Source organism: Vanessa tameamea, chromosome Z, assembly GCF_037043105.1.
Source record: "Vanessa tameamea isolate UH-Manoa-2023 chromosome Z, ilVanTame1 primary haplotype, whole genome shotgun sequence".
NCBI lineage: Eukaryota > Metazoa > Arthropoda > Insecta > Lepidoptera > Nymphalidae > Vanessa > Vanessa tameamea.
The window spans coordinates 10,289,258-10,307,574 of NC_087341.1; the positions used below are offsets into that span (position 1 = coordinate 10,289,258).

Here is an 18,317-nt window from a genome sequence, read left to right on the forward strand (position 1 = left end):
TTGATATGTGAATGATAACCGAAATATAAAAATAGAGTATTGCAGAATAATTGGTACTTTTGTATATTAACTAATCTTTGGAACTTAAAAGATTGTTTAATTTTTTTTAATATTTACTATATTAAAAAGAAACTAAATGCTAGGCTAGCTTGCAAAATACTCTCTTACCTAAAACACGTTAAGGATTTTCGTTAAGGATTTTCATACATTTGTATAAATCTGAAATACATTATTATTTCCTTTTAATATTCGTTTTATTTTAAATATTTTCTTAAAAACGTAACATGCGGCGACGAAGGATAATATGTATTCTTTTATACCCTTCCAACAAGTAAAAAGTACCACCATAAAATATATGAAGGCAGTCAGAAATATAAGTTATTGTTTTTAGAAAAACTTTGAACACTTTTGTTATGCTAATATGAACGCACCTTATACATCTGTCGAATTATTCTTGCAGCTAATGTTATCTTTATCTTATCTGTGCATATTAAAAGACGAAGCACGAACGAATACGAACACTTCTTGCACTGCTCAGTGCTCAACACAATAGCAAGAGTTTGTTTTGGAAGCATTTAATTTTTTTATGATTATTCGACGTGGATTGAGTAAGGTCGTTATAATATTATAAATTTATTAACGAGTCGAAAGTCTAGCACAGAAGTCATCTTTTTACAAAAGGGCTGAAATTCTAACTATGAATCCTCTAAGCCAAGTGAGTAAACTTTTCCATAGTTATAATATTATTATTACTTAAACTACAAATAGCTTTAAGATTATCAATTTAACTTAAATAATGTTTCACATTTTAATATTCCGCCCATATGACTAGCATTATTTATATTTTTAAAGTTTCTATTATAGACACGAGTCCAAAGTTCAATGTACTGTGTACTGGCTGAAGTTCCGTTTATCCAAAGTACACTTTGCTTTTGCATGTAGTTTTGTATCCTAATTTTTTTTATGTAATTAGCTAATACTACCCTTTTATCATCTATTTAAATTTAAAAAAATATTAGTCTTAATAATAACAAAATATTGTTTTGCTGTTCCCCTTACTTTTTTCTTCAAATGATGTTACATAAAAATCACGAAAATGGTTTATTTAAACAAGGTGTTTGAATATCGTTGCAATTTTTTGTATGTTATCTATCTGTTTAAATTTGATTAAAAAATCTTATTAAAAGGTTTTGCTATGCAATACACATAAGTATTTAAAAATATGCACTTCAGGTAAAGGGTCAGTATTATGCAGTTGTGTACAAAATGTTAGGTAATATAGCTATATTAGATAGAATGGTTTATGTAAATAATATTTTAAATTTACCAAAAAACATAAATGTTCTACCTACATCTATACCAATTTCTAATTTTTTTTTTATGTATTTTTATCAAAGTAATATTTTTTGTTTTCAATTTTATGGCCTGAAATATTTGCATTATTTTCAATTTCTTTCATCAATTTTTGTGTAATTTCTAAGTTTTCATTTTGAATAAGTTGAAAAGCTTTTATGCAATCCAATCCGATTAAAAAGTCATCGTTTGAATATCTTCACTTACACCTACACGAATGCATTCAGCTTCGAAAATATCCATCCACTGTGTAACACTTGATGTATTTTTTGTGAATTTTTCTATTACGAACTTTTCAGATAAATTCTTTAAATTAGACTGCTTAGTTTCCTTCTTTAATTCAGCAAAACTTTCAAGGATTCTTGTAAGATTCTCTGTTGAGGTTTTTGATGTACTCTCCTCCAGTAAATATCCCTTAAATTGCATATTTCCATCTTCATCCGAATAAGTATCGCGTAATTCTGGTGTTAATGAAATCCATACTTGTCTTTTCTCGTGCCTTCTTTGTAAGGTTGCTTTTACTTTTTGATAAATTTGAGTTTTGTCAACTCATTATGCAGTTTTACCGGTTGTAATTGTTCCGGGATTAAAAACAAATTTTTATCGGCATTCATAATTGAGGTTATGCATATTACATTAGTCTTCGGGTCTTCACTCGGCTTCACAACAAATTCAAATTTCAACTTTTCCATTGTTTCCAACAGCTATAATTAATGTTGTTTTGTAATATGTTGTTTATGGAACAAAAACTGTAGTTGTTGCTCTGTAAAGAGAAATTTATTTTTGAAAGTTTGATACAATGAATATTATATTTGCAAATACAATTTACGACTACTTATATACCTAGTACAAATTAACATTATATTATTTACTAACCTGTAAAGAGAAACAACATTAAAAGCTATTGCTTCAATTTCTATTTTAAACAATCGTTATTCCTTTTCAAAAATCTTAACTTCTAACTTAAAATGTACAAAAAACCAGAGAGCCTTTTTCTACAGATTAAATTATCTAATGAATACAGAGTAAAAAGTGCTGCCACTATAGATAATAAATTATAGTAAGTAATGAGCAAGTGTAATTATCTATTAAATTAAATGAAGAGTAAAAGAGCTTCATTTACATATATAAAAAAACTAAGTCCTTCCTTGGAGTTCCAGCATGGTTCATACTTATAAAATGAATACCAAAGTAACTCTGTATTAGTATAGATTGTTTATTACCTGTTTTTTCAAAGTCTGAAATATTAATCTTGGAGTGCTTTATATCCTAACAATTTAAAAAACACACATCATATCATTAAATAAATTGTAACTTGTAAAATATTATTATCATTCGTAAATATAAAACTAATATATACATGCAAATATAATATTATGCTATAACAAATATGATGTAAGCTTTGTTGAGCATTTATAACTACTTATTAACGGAATGTGTGTCATTAGTTAAAATATATAAAATAATCATAATGGGCTACAGCAGATTATTAATATAGCTTAAGTAAAAAGGCTTTGTAATTTTATACACATAATAATGTTCTTTGGTTAAAATATGCAAAAAAGCTAACATTTCAAATGCTGTGATTATCATTAATTCTAATTTATGAGGTATATTATGATGTTGTCGTTTATCTTATACTATAAGTATGTTTTTGTGTATACACTTTTTTTGCCTAGTACAAAGAGTTTTTAGAATTATATTTTTTTTATAGTGTAATAAAATACAAGCACATTTTTTTCAAAGCTGACTGTGTTCTTTATAGTACATTTTAGAACCTTCATTAGTTGTACTAATTTTTAAAATAACTTGCGATGGAAATGTCGTAACTTTTTGTTAAATCAATGCTGAGTGATAAAGTTAGCTTAATATATATATAGAAATTATCTTATTAACTTAGACTTAAAATTGAAATAAACCTATTTCTAATATGTTACCTTTGATAATGCTGTAATAGCAGGAGTACTAGATCTAATGTAAAAATAAACTTCACAAAAACACATAATTTTCTTAAATGTGGGTGGTTTTTAAACTATGGATGGTTGATGCAGTTATGGATAATCACTACATAGACTCCAAATGCAAGTGAATCATTACGATAATGATGATCATATACGCTTCAATGTTAAAAACAGTGTCAATAGAAAATACTCAATAATATTGTTCACACTTTAAAGATAATATCTGAATATTATTTTTTCTTATGATTATGAAGTATGTGATTACTATGTATCTAGTATGATTTGTATATGAACTTGCGTAGAATAGTTCAGTAAACTCATATTTATTTATACTTTATAGAACTTTGAACCTATTAGCAAAAATATGTATAGATTGTACAATTTGAAGGTCTACCTTTAAAGGCGTTATCATAGTTAATGATATTATAGAAAAATATATATGTGTGATAAATTGTTAGTACATAATATATAACCAATTTGTCAAAAATATATCTTAATATAAAAATATATAAATAATTATATTACATTGTCTAGGTTATATTTTAAATCACATAGTTAAATAAAACTAAAGATATAAATAATTACATAAATACATAATTTAATTTCAAACAAGTCTTCCTTATTATAAATAAAAAAACATCTTTATTTCCGTTTTGGAGGCTAACAAATAATTACATTACTGATTTTTGCCACGGATGGCTACTAGTAAATATTAGACAACAATCAATCAATCTATCTATGGTACTAATATTATCCCTGCACATCCAGTGACGTCACCTGCAAGGGTCGCGTCGTATAAAAATATTAAATACGTTTTGTAGCAATCGTCAAAATTAATCCTACACATCTTTTCAGATTGTACGCGCCACGCGCCCTATTTATCGTAAGTTGTCGACCACGCCTGTGGCGTCATCAGCGAAGCCCATTCCTACCACTGGCATGTGCTTCGGTAAGTTATTTTATTAACAGCTCCGTTCTCCTTTTAAAGAATATAATAGCTTCAAAATATGGCAACAAGTTGGTATTTATTTGTATCTGTTAATCGTTGCTAAGACAATGTAATACATAATATTATGTAATTGTTTATCAGATGTTACTGTTTATCGAACATGAATTTGGGTTTAATTCTTAAATTGTTTACCTCGGATAATAACTATATCTTTAACTAGCTATCTAATCGACTTCATAAAATGATTAAATTTTTTAAATGCGAATGTTACATTGATAATATAGATACTCATTCCATCACTAAGGGACATCTAATAATAACGCGAGGCGATTAGGTGGCAGGTAGTTACAGTAGGTCGATGCAAACCTCACCCAATGGGAGGAGAGTGAAAAAAAAGATAAACAAAAAACGTACGTCAACTTATTTTAAAAAAATTGTATTCAATAAGATTTTATCTCTTAATATTATGTTTATTATTCGACTACTCTCTACACAGTGTGGTAAAAACTCGACACAAGCCGGCACAAGTTACAAAATTTAATCTATTAAAGTAAAAAAAAAAAAACTAATATAATTATAAATATTCATAATGACAATTTGAACTCGTTAAACTTTACCTTATTGTATTCAGGCTATGAGAAACTTGTGCTATAATAATAAATTGACCGTCGATCGAGGAATTTGTGCATAAATTATAGTTATTGACAAACACTACATTATTGGTTTTTGAAAAATACTGATAAACAAACACACATTATTTAATCACAAACTGCTTCGCGCCGAACAATCATTTTAAAGCCCAAAGGCCGTAACTTGATGCTAAATAAACTTTACTCGAGATTTAGAATGTTAAGTGCAAACAGAATTTCTTAAATTCTTTGTTAAAACAAAAATGAAACAAACTCTTATAGTGTCTATATTAATACAATGAACCTGACATTGTTATGGTATAGATTAAATAGCATAACATTTTGAAGAACCTTTACTAGGCCAGAATAACTGTAAACCTTATAACTTTAATTAGAAGCTATTGAGGCTAAATTTGCGATACGATTTATAGTACTTATAATAATAATAAAGTAATATTTATTTAGCAATGTTTCTTACTTTGTCACTTTAAATAACATAATTTATGGCCCGACGGTCTGGAGGCCCCAAATTTCGGCAGGAGCCGAGATCTGGAGTTTCCGGCCTACCGTGCTGCATACCCTCAATACTGTGCCTTACACATATCGTTAGAGTCGATCCTCGATCACACAGCAATTACGCTCGCTTCGTACGAATAAAATGTCGTCCACGATTGGTACCTTTTGAGCCTGAAATCACCCGGGCCCTTGCAGTCCATCCGACCTTCGTTGAATATAAAATGGCGACGAATGTATGACCAGCCCGAGGTGATAACGCCGGTCTTGGTACTAATAATGTAAATTTAAATATATATTTCCATACCTACTTACTTTTACATTATTGAAACGATATTTCAGAGTTAAACGATGAACAAAAAGCGCTGCAAGATCTGGCTCGCAAATTCACAAGAGAGGAGATCGTGCCAGTTGCCGCTCAGTACGACAAAACCGGCGAGTACCCGTGGCCCATCATAAAGAAAGCCTGGGAAATCGGTCTAATGAACGGACACGTTCCCGAGCACTGCGGTAAACTTATTTAAATTATAATTCTTAATCTGTAACTTCGCTACGAAACCACTCTAATAACTCTTTGCATCCTGAAGTAAATTTGTTTTGTTGTAAAATTATTAATGTCATGAAGAAATGATCTTATAACTAGTAGTACTAAGAGTCGCTATTTTTTAATTGTTTTCAGAAGAAGGATAAACAGTTGTAGCAACCATTAGTTATAATTGTAGTATTTAATATTATGAATATATTTTTTTTATTACTTCTAATTTACATTTACTGTATTTTTATATTACTTAAAGTGCAAATACTAAAGTTAGAAATCAGCCAATTTATTTCTTCCAAACGATTAAAATAATTAATATAAACTTAGAAAGGTTAAGCAAAAGTGCTTTCGAATATTAACTGTGATTTCGCAGGAGGAATGGGTTTAGGAGTATTGGAGAGTTGTTTAATATGTGAAGAGACAGCTTTTGGCTGTTCCGGCATTATGGCAGCGATGTATATCACTGACGTCGGAGTGAGCATTACGGCTTTATATGCTAGTCTTGATAAAGTTTTGGAACGCATGCGGTTTTTATTTATTTAAGGATTTTTTCATCATCATTATTATTTATTCAATTATAAAACGTGACTGAATTTTTGGAATAATTATAACTATTTATTTCAACGGGCGTACAATGCGGGTCCCTAGTCCGCCTTTAGGTAATAGTTTCCCGTAAAATAAACCAAATATAAAATAATTCTAAGTGAAAGAAGTGTATCTTGAAAATTAGAAGAAAAGGCTGATTTTCAGGGGGCATGGGAAACTTTGGAGTTCTCGACGAGTGCATAATTGGTGAAGAATTTTCCTTTGGATGTACTGGTATTGGGACAGCCATTGGCGGCACTGGCCTTGGAGTAAGTCTGTAAAACGGTGACTATGATTATCCAAAAAAAAGAAAACATTTTTAACAGTTTACGGCTTAAGGTTATTTTGTTTAATCTGTTATGTAATCATTGTAAATAAATTCGTAGGTAATTTCTATTTAATGCCTGTAACATGCAACAGTTGACATTCATATCTTACACACACACACACACAGTTTTATAATCTGTCCTACCCACGCAAAGTTAAGGCATTATGAATTTGTCCTTTTTAAAAAATAAATCTATTTATTGTCCATTTAACATTGTTTATCACTCGCAACAACCTCGACTTTATTGACAAAACTCGCGTTCAAATTAATATTCATGGTTAAACAGATAGAAGGGTCGTGAATGTTATAGCTATTTACATTATGGCTATTTACGATTGCAGTTATTTATTGTTATATATGTATGTATATACATTTTTAGTTTTTATAACTCATTTTTTTATATTTATATCATAAAAGTAATATTTTAAATTAAATAATGTTAATTTCATATCTTTGTATCGTTTGCGATGTATCGTAAGTATATGAGATTCGTATATAACACCATTATGGAATATTATGTTTATATAAAATATTTATCAAATCGAAAAAAAAAAACAGAATTTATCACCTGTCCCGCTTCTTGATCATGTACGACTGACGTCATCACTCGGCCATGAAATAATTATGTTTCCCAAAGAAACTCAGAAATGTAGAGATTTTTAAATATATATATTTTATTCACAAGCATTATATACATAATTATATTAATTAAATAATATAAGACGTCCAAAGAAAAGAGTTAGAATTTGGATTAAAGTATTATTTTCTTCTAATTTGACACTGGCTATAATTTACTGCGACTTAAAAACTTAAGTAATTTGATGTTAATCGGTATACAAAATTATTTATAATAGTTATTGGGGGTACTGCTTTGGGCGTGTTTTGGGTATATATTTTACCATCACAAATTTACTGCAAGGTTGTAAGTGTTATGAGCACGAGTGTTTTTTATATACTTATTTATTTATACTATTCACTGTGTAACCACTACTGTCCGACTGAACCTTCGGCTTCGGCCAGATATGGCCAAAGTTTTGCAAAGGACGCTAGGAGATGTTTAAAAAAATAATTATTTATATACAGTTACTAAAAACTTTAAAAAAAATACAACCATTTTTTCACTTTTAGACAATCTTAAATTAAATTTCTCAGGGCTATTGTATCTTTGGCTGAGGCCAGAAATCGACGTTCAGTCGGACAAGGCTCGTGTCGGCATGGCCGATACTCGGCAACAGTAAATTCGGTCGTAGAAAATAATTTAGCCATATACTCGAGGTATTTGAGTTGAAGGATTTTCTTCCGAAGTTATTATAATTTCGCTCGGTCGGTCAGTATGATATGGAAAAAGCAATGCTCGATATTTCACCGACCGACCGAATCATAAAATCCGTAGACACTCGAAGATAGCTGACATCACCCTTCTAGGGTTAGCATGCTGAAATAGTTATGAACAAGCCACATCACTATAATTGTTTGGAAGAAAAAGTCAAATGGGGAAACCACGCAATAAATGGACTGACTTCATAAAAATGGCAATATACGGTATATTGCCATAAGAATAATTCTGTGGTCAATAAACAAAAACTATTGCTATTATTTTAGTTATAGTATAATTGCAGCCATTATATACAATATTATTATATAGAGTCAACATTAATTTTTAAAGACGTTTCAAATTATACAATTATTATTCGTTTCGTGGTTGTTCACAAATTATAATTATCTTAGTACATAGTATATCAGATTGGCTCAAATACTTTTTATATCATTTTAAATCGACTCGGATGTTCGAGATCGACGTATATAAAGTGCATTTCCAAACGATGCTTATTTAATGAGAGCTTATCATTAAAGAAAGGAAAAGCTTTGTATGAAATAGCATTAATCAATTCTTAACCAAATGGATTGATACTCATTTAATTGTGAACGTGCGTTTTTCATTGGTAAGCGTTTTTGTCAATCACCTTGTAACTGTATTTCGCCACGTGTCATCAATTTCACAGGTGGTTTGGATATGGGGATCTTTGATGGGTGTATGGTAGCAGAAGAGCTGGCCTACGGCTGTACTGGTATCATGACAGCAATGGAAGCTAGTGGTCTAGGCGTGAGTCGTTTATTATTAAACGTTACGCGTCCTGTCAATTTTTTTTTCCTTGATGTGAAATAAACAACCAAATTAGGGCTTTTGAGAAATAATGCCTTTTTAAATAATTGACTGCATCTAAACCTCAGCAGAACTGTTGCAATGTGTGGTGTGCTAATGTGTGGTATGTTCAATGTTCGCATTTTTCAAGCTTAACATTTCCATTTTCGATTATTTTTCGATTGTGTTTTGATAACAACTCCTCGAATACTAACGAATGAAAAGCCGTTTTAATTTGGCTTGAAGCAATCGAAATACGATCGATTTTCCTTTGGGCGCTGTTAATGTTTTAGCAAAAGCATGTTTAATTAGTGTTTCCTTAACAATTTTTTTTTATCACTTTACACTTGTAGACAATATTATTTAAATTAAAAGTTTTAATTATTCTTGTTACTCCTTCGAAACGTCTAATGTAAACTTAATTTTACATGTTTTAGTAAATCAATTTAAATTAATAAACTAAATTTTCGCTTCGAATACTAATCGCTTTTCAACTAACGATACTAAAACTATATCGAATGTAAATTTATTCAATTGAATATCTCTAAACGATTTTCAAATAATCGAAAAAATAAATCCATGATATTTCTGAGTAATTTTGAAAAAAATAAAACTGTGTCCAATATTTTCATCATTTTTATAATAACAAAAAAATCTGAATCGCCTCTTGACAAGAAAAGCGATCCCGAAGGAGTCGAATTATGTATTTAATTTCATGAAAAAATTAGTTATAGTACTGGTCGTCGGGCTTAATCGTGGGAAGTGTAATCGAATTTGCGGGATGTAAAACGGGTTGCTCATCGTATCAATGACAACAAGTAATTTTACTCTGGTAATTATTTTCACTTACTTATTGGTAGTAAACTCATCAGATATTGATTTTCTTGTGTTCCGGTTTGAAGGGTGAGTGAGCCAGTTGTATCTACAGGCACAGGGGACATAACATCTTAGCTCCCAAGGTTGGTGGCACATTAGCGATGTATGGAATGGTTAATAGTTCTAGGTGGCCCATACCCTTTACCCATACCACAGAAAAAGGGCCAAAACCGATGTGCCTAAAAGGATACATATTTGCGCATGATTAGGACCGGAAAATTCCTTTAATCGTCCTTTGGCGATTTAAGGAATGGTTAAAATTTCTTACAGTGCCATTGTCTATGGGCGATGGTTACCGCTTACCATCAGGTGGCTAATATGTTCGTCCGCCAACGTATATTAAAAAAAAATCAGACTATGTTGATAGTAAACGTCATGATAGTGCAAAGAACTAGATTGATTGATTAGGTACGAATTGATTTTTCGTGTAAGTAGGTCATGGACGCGAATTAAACCGATATGAAAATTACCTCGCGTTTATTTCCGTGCAATTACACTTTTTCAATTAATAATCATTCGATTACGCTCGACGACAAGGGCTATACCTATAGCCTGTGAAGTAACTTAACCCCCGATGACAATCCGTCACTATCTACAGTAGAACTATTATGTTAGAACAAGAAAGTTAATTCGAGATGGATTATAATAATCTAAACTAAAGGAAACGCATCAAATAAGCGCTTTAGTAAAAGTCACTTATCAAAATTTAACAAGTGCGATATAAAGTAAGTTCTTATTAAATAACACTGCAGGAAATATCAATAAAGTCAACAGTAACGATACATTTTTAACTTAAATTATATTACATAATATGTACAAACATAATAACAGTCAACTATAACGGGAATTGTCATTTCAAGCGCACACTCACAACTATCATTCTGTGTAATAAACAATGAAATTTGGCTACGATTTATCTATAGCTTATGCAATAAAATATCTTTTAAAATGACACAGACACTTGAATGGCCCTTAGTAAGTCACATATTTTTTATAGTTAAAATAAAGCGCAAAATTAAATTAAAATTTATAATGCGATATTTCAGCAAACTCCCGTTATACTGGCCGGTAATAAGGAGCAGCAGAAGAAATATCTCGGTAGATTGATCGAGGAACCAATAGTTGCTGTAAGTTTGACTTCATTTGGATTATATTTTTTCTTTTCTTTATTCACAAATGATTTTGGCACCACTTGTTCATCAGATATTCTACCGCTAAACAACAGTACTCAGTATTGTTGTGTTCCGGTTTGAATGGTGAGTGAGCCAGTGTAACTACAGGCACAATGGACATAACATCTTAGTTCCCAAGGTTCGTGGCGCATTGGCGAAATAAGGAATGGTTAATATTTCTTACAGTGCCATTGTCTATGGGCGGTGGTGACCACTTATCGTCAGATGGCCCATATGCTCGTCGGCCAACCTATGCCATAAAAAATGCTTAAACACGAGGTCATTTGATTATAATTTTTTAGTATGAATACAAAGGACTTCAACTTAATTGACTTTATAAATGAAAGTAGGTAAAAAAAAAATTAAGCTTTGAGGAACCTGTAGTCTAATTGGAAAAGGTACATTATTCTAACTTCAAATAAACAATTAGATTCAAACTGTATCTAAGTAACTGTAACCAAATACTAAAATACATTTTCTGTTTATTTATCTTACGATAAATACTTCAATAACAATTTGTGGATGTGGATTATCTCTATGGTGTCGTAAAGCGACTAAAGAACAAACATCTATATATTCTATGAACAGAACATCCAGTTCAAATCATAGCATAATGGCTGATGCCCGGTTATATGAGGTATAATGTAGTCAGATGATTAAGCAGTATGTTTGTCAGGCATTTAAAATGGATTCCGTGGACACACTTCGTCAACACGTCACGTGGTCGTTAATTGGAAAAAGGTTATGTGAATGACGACTTGAATACAATTTTGGTAATTTGAATAAGTATTAGTATCGTAGTTATCGATATTCGATTTGATTCATTCCTAGTCGTATGTTAAAAATGATGTTGAGTAGGCGTTTAATTTATTGTTGAATTGTACTTTAGTACTGATAGTTTATAGCGTTAATTGTATTATTAAATCGGATTATTAGTTATTTAATATATGTCACTTTGAATATGTAATTCAATGTCGCATAATATTATGACTAAGTACAATAATTCATGTGAAATGTCCCACTCTAGGCGTATGGTGTCACTGAACCCGGTGCTGGGTCGGACGTAGCGGGTATTAAGACGAGGGCAGAAAAGAAGGGCGATGAATGGATCCTCAACGGACAGAAGATGTGGATCACCAATGGTGGTGTTGCCAACTGGTGAGTAGACGTAGCTATTATTCCCTGCAACCGGTATCCTATAAAGCAATCTCATCCTTCATACATTGCGTCACTACACATTACGTAATCACCCACGAATACTTGCAAAGATTTTAGTAATAATCCTAAGACCTAATATAACCTTTTTGTGTTTTAAGATAATGTATTGATAAAAACAATATCAAATATTCAAACAGTGCATTTTATTAATGTACAAACTACATTAACATATCATCTAATGAGTTCACTATGTCTGATATCGCTCACGGCTTCTAATCTCAAGGGAGACTAGCTAACTACGCATACTACGCAGGGCATGTTATGCGCAAGTTTGCTCAAACACTGCCCTCTCTATTCCCCTTTTTCTCGACGCAGGACCATGCTGTTTGCTTAATTTAAAACAACAACAAAAATAATTACTAAAAATACTATTAATATACTATTAATTAATAGTAATATATAAAAAAATATTACCCGTGTAATATATAATACCTTTATACATTTTATTTTATTTATTTTAATTAACACGCAATTTAATATCCTGCACATATTAAAAAACTAAAAAGATATACCTATATTAAATTATACACAATAGCACTAATGATATAAAAAATATTATAATTTTTAATTTCGTTGGTGAAGGTACTTCGTACTGGCGAGGACAAATCCGGACCCCAAGTGCCCGGCCAGCAAAGCCTTCACCGGGTTCATCGTGGAGAGAGAATGGCCGGGAGTGACCCCTGGTCGTAAGGTAAATTAATAAAACATATCAATGCAATATGAATATTGTTTATTATAATAAAGATTTGTCTTTATTTCATAACGTACTCTACCAGACCAAGACCTCCTTTCCTTTTTGAGATTTTTTTTATAATTAATTTTACAAAAATATGAAATATGTTAAGTAAATATGTTTTTTTAGGAATTGAACATGGGACAACGCGCCTCAGACACTCGTGGAATTACATTCGAAGATGTACGCATTCCCAAAGAGAATGTGCTGATCGGAGAAGGCGCAGGATTCAAGATAGCCATGGGCGCTTTCGACAAGACCCGCCCACCTGTAAATTGAAATATATTTTTTATATACAATTGTGACTTAAAAAATATAACTCAACAATGTATTTTAAATAACTATGAAAATTTTTGAGCCATTATTCTAATTATACAATTTACATAATATTGCTATAATTATATGGAAATTGGTGCATATTTTAGCAACCATCAAAATAACATAATGATGTCTAATAGATCGTAATTTAACAACAAATTTCCCTTTTTACAGGTGGCGGCTGGTGCCACAGGTCTCGCTCAGCGAGCATTGTACGAAGCTACTAAATATTCACTCGAGCGTAAAACATTCGGCGTTCCCATCGCCCATCACCAAGCTGTAGCGTTCATGTTGGCAGACATGGCCGTCGGTGTAGAAACAGCACGTCTCGCCTGGCAGAAGGCTGCCTGGATGGTCGATCACGGTATTGTAAAACGCATTATTTATTTCGCTTGCTTATAAAGTCACTATAATACATTGAACTTTAACATATTTATTTGAAGCCTTATTACTCACCTTTTTATAAAAGATTTGACTTTAATGGGCAGCCGCCCCTTTCTGAAGCCAACCCTCCTTAAGAATGCTTTTGTTGGAGTTTCTGGCTATTTGCTTAATAATATTGATAGATTTATTATAAGAAAAAACCGCTATAAAATTCGTAATTAACAATTTCCAAAAAAAAAATTTCTTACGTGATATTTATATATAATTTTAAAATAAACCATTTTCAATTCACAGGCCAGAAAAACACCGTGATGGCGTCTGTAGCTAAATGCTACGCTTCCGAAATTGCTAACAAATCCGCCTCAGATGCCGTACAAGTATTCGGTGGTAACGGTTTTAATAGCGACTATCCTGTGGAAAAACTCATGCGTGACGCGAAAATTTACCAGATCTATGAGGGAACATCGCAAATTCAAAGACTCATCATTTCCCGAGAAATCCTCACAGCAGCTAAGCAAAGCAACGCTTAAATCGTCACATGTTCATTTTTGAGAGTATGTTTGATGAATGGTTGACTATCATTATACTGATTCGATACCTATATATTTTTATTGTTTTGAGAGATTTTTTAAACCATTAAGAAAAAGTGCCTTAACAGTTAAGATACAATTTTATCCTTTACAATAAAATATTAAAGCAGTTTAATGTCACATGTGCTTGGTTTTTTTAATAGTCTGTGGTCCTATTTTTGTATGTTAGATGTTGTACCTATAACTTAAGATTCTTTATTGAAATAAATTATATGGCACAGGTTACACAATTTATTTATAAATATCTGTTTCTAGTTATGTTTCAATTATAATATTTTACACAAATCAGTAGTGTTTTATTTTATTTTTCTTTGCTTATTGTAATTTGGTGATAACGCCCTCACAACAATTACATTATAGTTACAAAAACCTTTTACCTCATATTTTTTATACAAAATAATAAAATGTATTTATTTAAATTGACGTAATGAATTGAAAAGGTAAGATACGATACTTAAAATAAATATAGATAAAGATATTTATATAATATGAATTGGAAAACGTACTCACACCAACGCGAATTATATTTTGTTTTCCTGACCAAAGCCGTATACGAAAACAAATAAAATTGATTTTAAACGTTTTCTTTTAAATAACACACATTTTGCAATTTAAATAGTTTCAGAGCTATTACAAGATATCGCTTATTCCGTTTATTCATCCCAAATCAACCACAGGTGTGAGGCGTTTTTTGTATAATTTTTCTGTATCATTTTTGAAATAATATCGTCGATAAAAACATTCATTTTATTCATGCAATCCGAACGGGTATCTAGTTTATATGTTAACAATATATCTTGTAAAATAAGAAAAACGTAGATAAGGCTGTTAATATTTCACCTGTTCAAACTTTAAATACTTTTAAAACATATTTATATGTACTATAAATATGATTTAAAGCAAGTACTATGACATTTAATATATTGGAACTATGTAATTTAAATGAAAATATTGAACCTAAATTAACGACTCGTGAAACTAGTATGGAAAAGCAATTGTATGTGCGAATGTGGGGTGGTTCCGAGTTTTTGGCAAACTACAACTTTATTATAGCTTAAACTCATATAATGTAGTATTTGAATTTAGTAATTGAAATCAACTAATATTAGTTTCTTTAACCTGGACTAGTCTAATAAAGTCGTCAAAATTCAGGCAATGTAGCAATTTTTGTTAAGTACTTAATGCTTTTCACTTTTTACGAGAAAACATTTTAACTTACTAGTTCGTACTATAAACGCGCTAGCAAATACAAGTAGACTTTTTTTTAGTATTTACAAATATTTTCTTGACTCGGGTACTATTACCTAAAATTTCGTGCGCTGCGGTTAATAGAGCCTCTGTGCTAAAAACGATATATTATAGAGTAAGTAGTGACATCTGTCTTAGTCGTAACAATGTAGGGAAATATGACGAAAATTACATTTTGACGTTGTTCTTTATCGACATGGTAGATGGCGCTTACTGCAACCGGATGTTGTAATCAGTTTAATGTATTTTAAAAATAATACTTTATAAACTTTATATAAAATCTTCTATAATTTTGAATATTGCGTCATATTGTATATGATATTTTGCAAATATTTTTTTTCGATCATAAGTTAACTCACATTATGCCGAAACTTTGTAATCGCAGTCAAACAGATTGACCTACATTCGAAGCCCTTGTGAAAGGATTGTGCAATAGAAACGGTCATTTATTACACAACTCAGCGTATTCATAAGCAAATGTATTCATTTTGCACTATTTACATTATTTTTTTAAGCAACTAACAGTTATTTGAATTATAGACATTGAAGTACTCTTATATACTTTTACTTTTTAATTTGTATTTTGACGTTTGTAATACTCTTAAAAAACATTATTTGATAGAAAAATATTTAGTTGCTTTATTTTTCTAAAATAGGCCATGACACACTTTTCTAAATTGGGTTAATTTCTCACTGCCCTTTACCGACATATTTCAATGTCAGTCATGAGTATGGGAGCTCTATTGAACCCGAGTTATGTCGGAATATCAAAGTGTAAGTGAAGTGGCCTAGAGACCTACATTTAGTGTTTTATAAGGAATTATTGATATTTAAGTACAAAATTTGAGATAAAATATTTTCTTAAGCAAAGTAGATGATAATTAACAATTCCTGCGGACAGCTAAATTTAGTTGTTTCGCTCAACCGTCCGTAAATGATGCACGAAGAGTCTCCGAAAATGAGTGTTGCGCAGGGTCTGGCCGCTTCTACGAATCAGCCGAAGAGTGATATTGTGTTAGATGGGTCTGCGGAATATGAGATGAGTTCCGCAGACTCAAAACCTGAAAATATAGCGATGGAGATAAAAATTTCCTACATGGATCCCACAAACGGTATGTAAGATATCACTACTCTACTAATTACATATTAGTCACGTATAACTATAATATGTACGCCTTAACAGATAATTATAACTTGTGCCGGATACGCATTTAAATAATACTATAAATGAATATTTTCAATGAAAATAATATATGTAAAGAAAGGTATTCCATACTCAATGTTTGTCTTTATAATATTATGTATAAAATGTGATTTAATTCGTATTAGACTCTATTTAGATTTACTGTACACAGTAAAACTAGTTTTGAGACATGAGGCCATAGGATATATTTTATAAATACTTATATTCAAAACAGACAAGTGCTGGTTGTATAATAATTACATTGTATGCATTGTGTAGACTAGAGGCTACCTGCCCGTACACTCGGTCGCACGGTGTGGCAACGTCGCATTGGCGTTTCGCGCGATCCAACAATGGAATGGGTTGTATGAGATTACGTTTTAAAGTTTTTTAGACGAATAGTCAGTGACTTACGAGTCACCATACGTGTTGTAATAATAAATAGAACGTATATTTATATGAATCGACGATGAATGGACACGACAATTCCATAGCTATTTATTCAGTGGTTGATGTCACTTTGTATTCCGATGGGAGCACGGCGATCTTCTTGATTTCGTTCGGTGTCAGTAGGGCACGTTCGTCGTTCACTGCTTGCGTTCTATAGTGCAGTAGAGCTACGATACCAAGATCATTAAATGGAATGAAGCAATTGGCCTGATGTGAATAATATATTGTCCTTATAAAACATCAGTTCACTGAATAGTTACAGATAGCTGACATGATTTTTAAATCATGAATAGAACACATGAGTCTTGGTTCTATTAAGAATCTAACAAGTTGAGTAATATATCAAAAGTCAAAAGCTTTGCAATGTGTAAAAACTAGATGGCGCTTGCAACGCTTATTTCCATAAGATACTTAATTATATATGAATTAATTATAAATGAGTTATTATAGTCACCTTAATTTTCTTCTTTTGTTTTGCTATAAACAAATAAATACATATATTTATCTGCTAATTTTATAATTCAAAAAACTATCTTAGTTACTGATCTCTACATTGTGACGTAAAATGTATAAATGAAGTTATCTGGTTTAAAAAATAATTTTAAGAATTACTCTTATAAATCTTACTAACATTATAAATGCGAAATTTTGGATGGATGAATGTTAGTTACTTAATCACGTCAGAACGGCTGAATGGATCTGAATGAAATTTGGCACTGAGCGACATTAGTCTGCAATAGGTTATTTTTTATCTCTAAAACCTGCAACCCAAACACGCTGGCGAAGCCACGGCTTGAAACTAGTATATCTTATAGTCTATTGGCTGTTTACTTGTAATCGGAACTCAATACGAGGGATTAATGGGTGATGCACGTCTTTGTCAAATTTGATTACAGATAAATTGACTTGATAATAATTATATCAAAGGCGATTTTTATATACACATAAGGATTTATATAATACATAATATTGGCATCAGTTATACAACTTGTTGCTCAGTAAGTAATCCATGTAATATTATTGCCAAGACATCCTCGGCGAATATTTAAATTTCGCATTATGTTATTAAAAATGACCCACTTACATGATTTTTAAAATATTTTAATGAAACCAAACCAGAAAAAAAAAACTTACATTACGGTATGA

General features: G+C 31.0%; 2 protein-coding genes across 6 annotated transcripts in view; both read left to right on the top strand.

Moving 5' to 3' along the window:
* The window catches only part of LOC113403416 (medium-chain specific acyl-CoA dehydrogenase, mitochondrial), a 345,704-nt gene extending 331,129 nt beyond the window's left edge, over positions 1–14,575 (top strand). For 2 of the 5 annotated variants that reach the window (XM_064220366.1, XM_064220367.1), the window contains exons 2-11: positions 560–715; positions 4,170–4,263; positions 5,748–5,915; positions 6,694–6,797; positions 10,922–11,002; positions 12,075–12,205; positions 12,848–12,956; positions 13,128–13,268; positions 13,491–13,680; positions 13,995–14,575. In XM_064220366.1, coding sequence (XP_064076436.1) covers positions 698–715; positions 4,170–4,263; positions 5,748–5,915; positions 6,694–6,797; positions 10,922–11,002; positions 12,075–12,205; positions 12,848–12,956; positions 13,128–13,268; positions 13,491–13,680; positions 13,995–14,230 — 1,272 coding nt within the window. In that variant the 5' untranslated portion in view covers positions 560–697 and the 3' untranslated portion in view covers positions 14,231–14,575. Of the gene's footprint in view, positions 1–559; positions 716–4,169; positions 4,264–5,747; positions 5,916–6,316; positions 6,418–6,693; positions 6,798–8,859; positions 8,961–10,921; positions 11,003–12,074; positions 12,206–12,847; positions 12,957–13,127; positions 13,269–13,490; positions 13,681–13,994 lie in introns of all 5 variants that reach the window. The other 3 variants (XM_064220368.1, XM_064220370.1, XM_064220369.1) reach the window with 3 other exon arrangements.
* A 1,680-nt stretch (positions 14,576–16,255) lies between these two features.
* The window catches only part of LOC113403386 (nuclear hormone receptor FTZ-F1), a 68,613-nt gene continuing 66,551 nt past the window's right edge, over positions 16,256–18,317 (top strand). Inside the window, exon 1 of the mRNA XM_026643938.2 lies at positions 16,256–16,650. Within this exon, the coding sequence (XP_026499723.1) occupies positions 16,473–16,650 (178 nt within the window). The 5' untranslated portion in view covers positions 16,256–16,472. The remainder of the gene's footprint in view (positions 16,651–18,317) is intronic.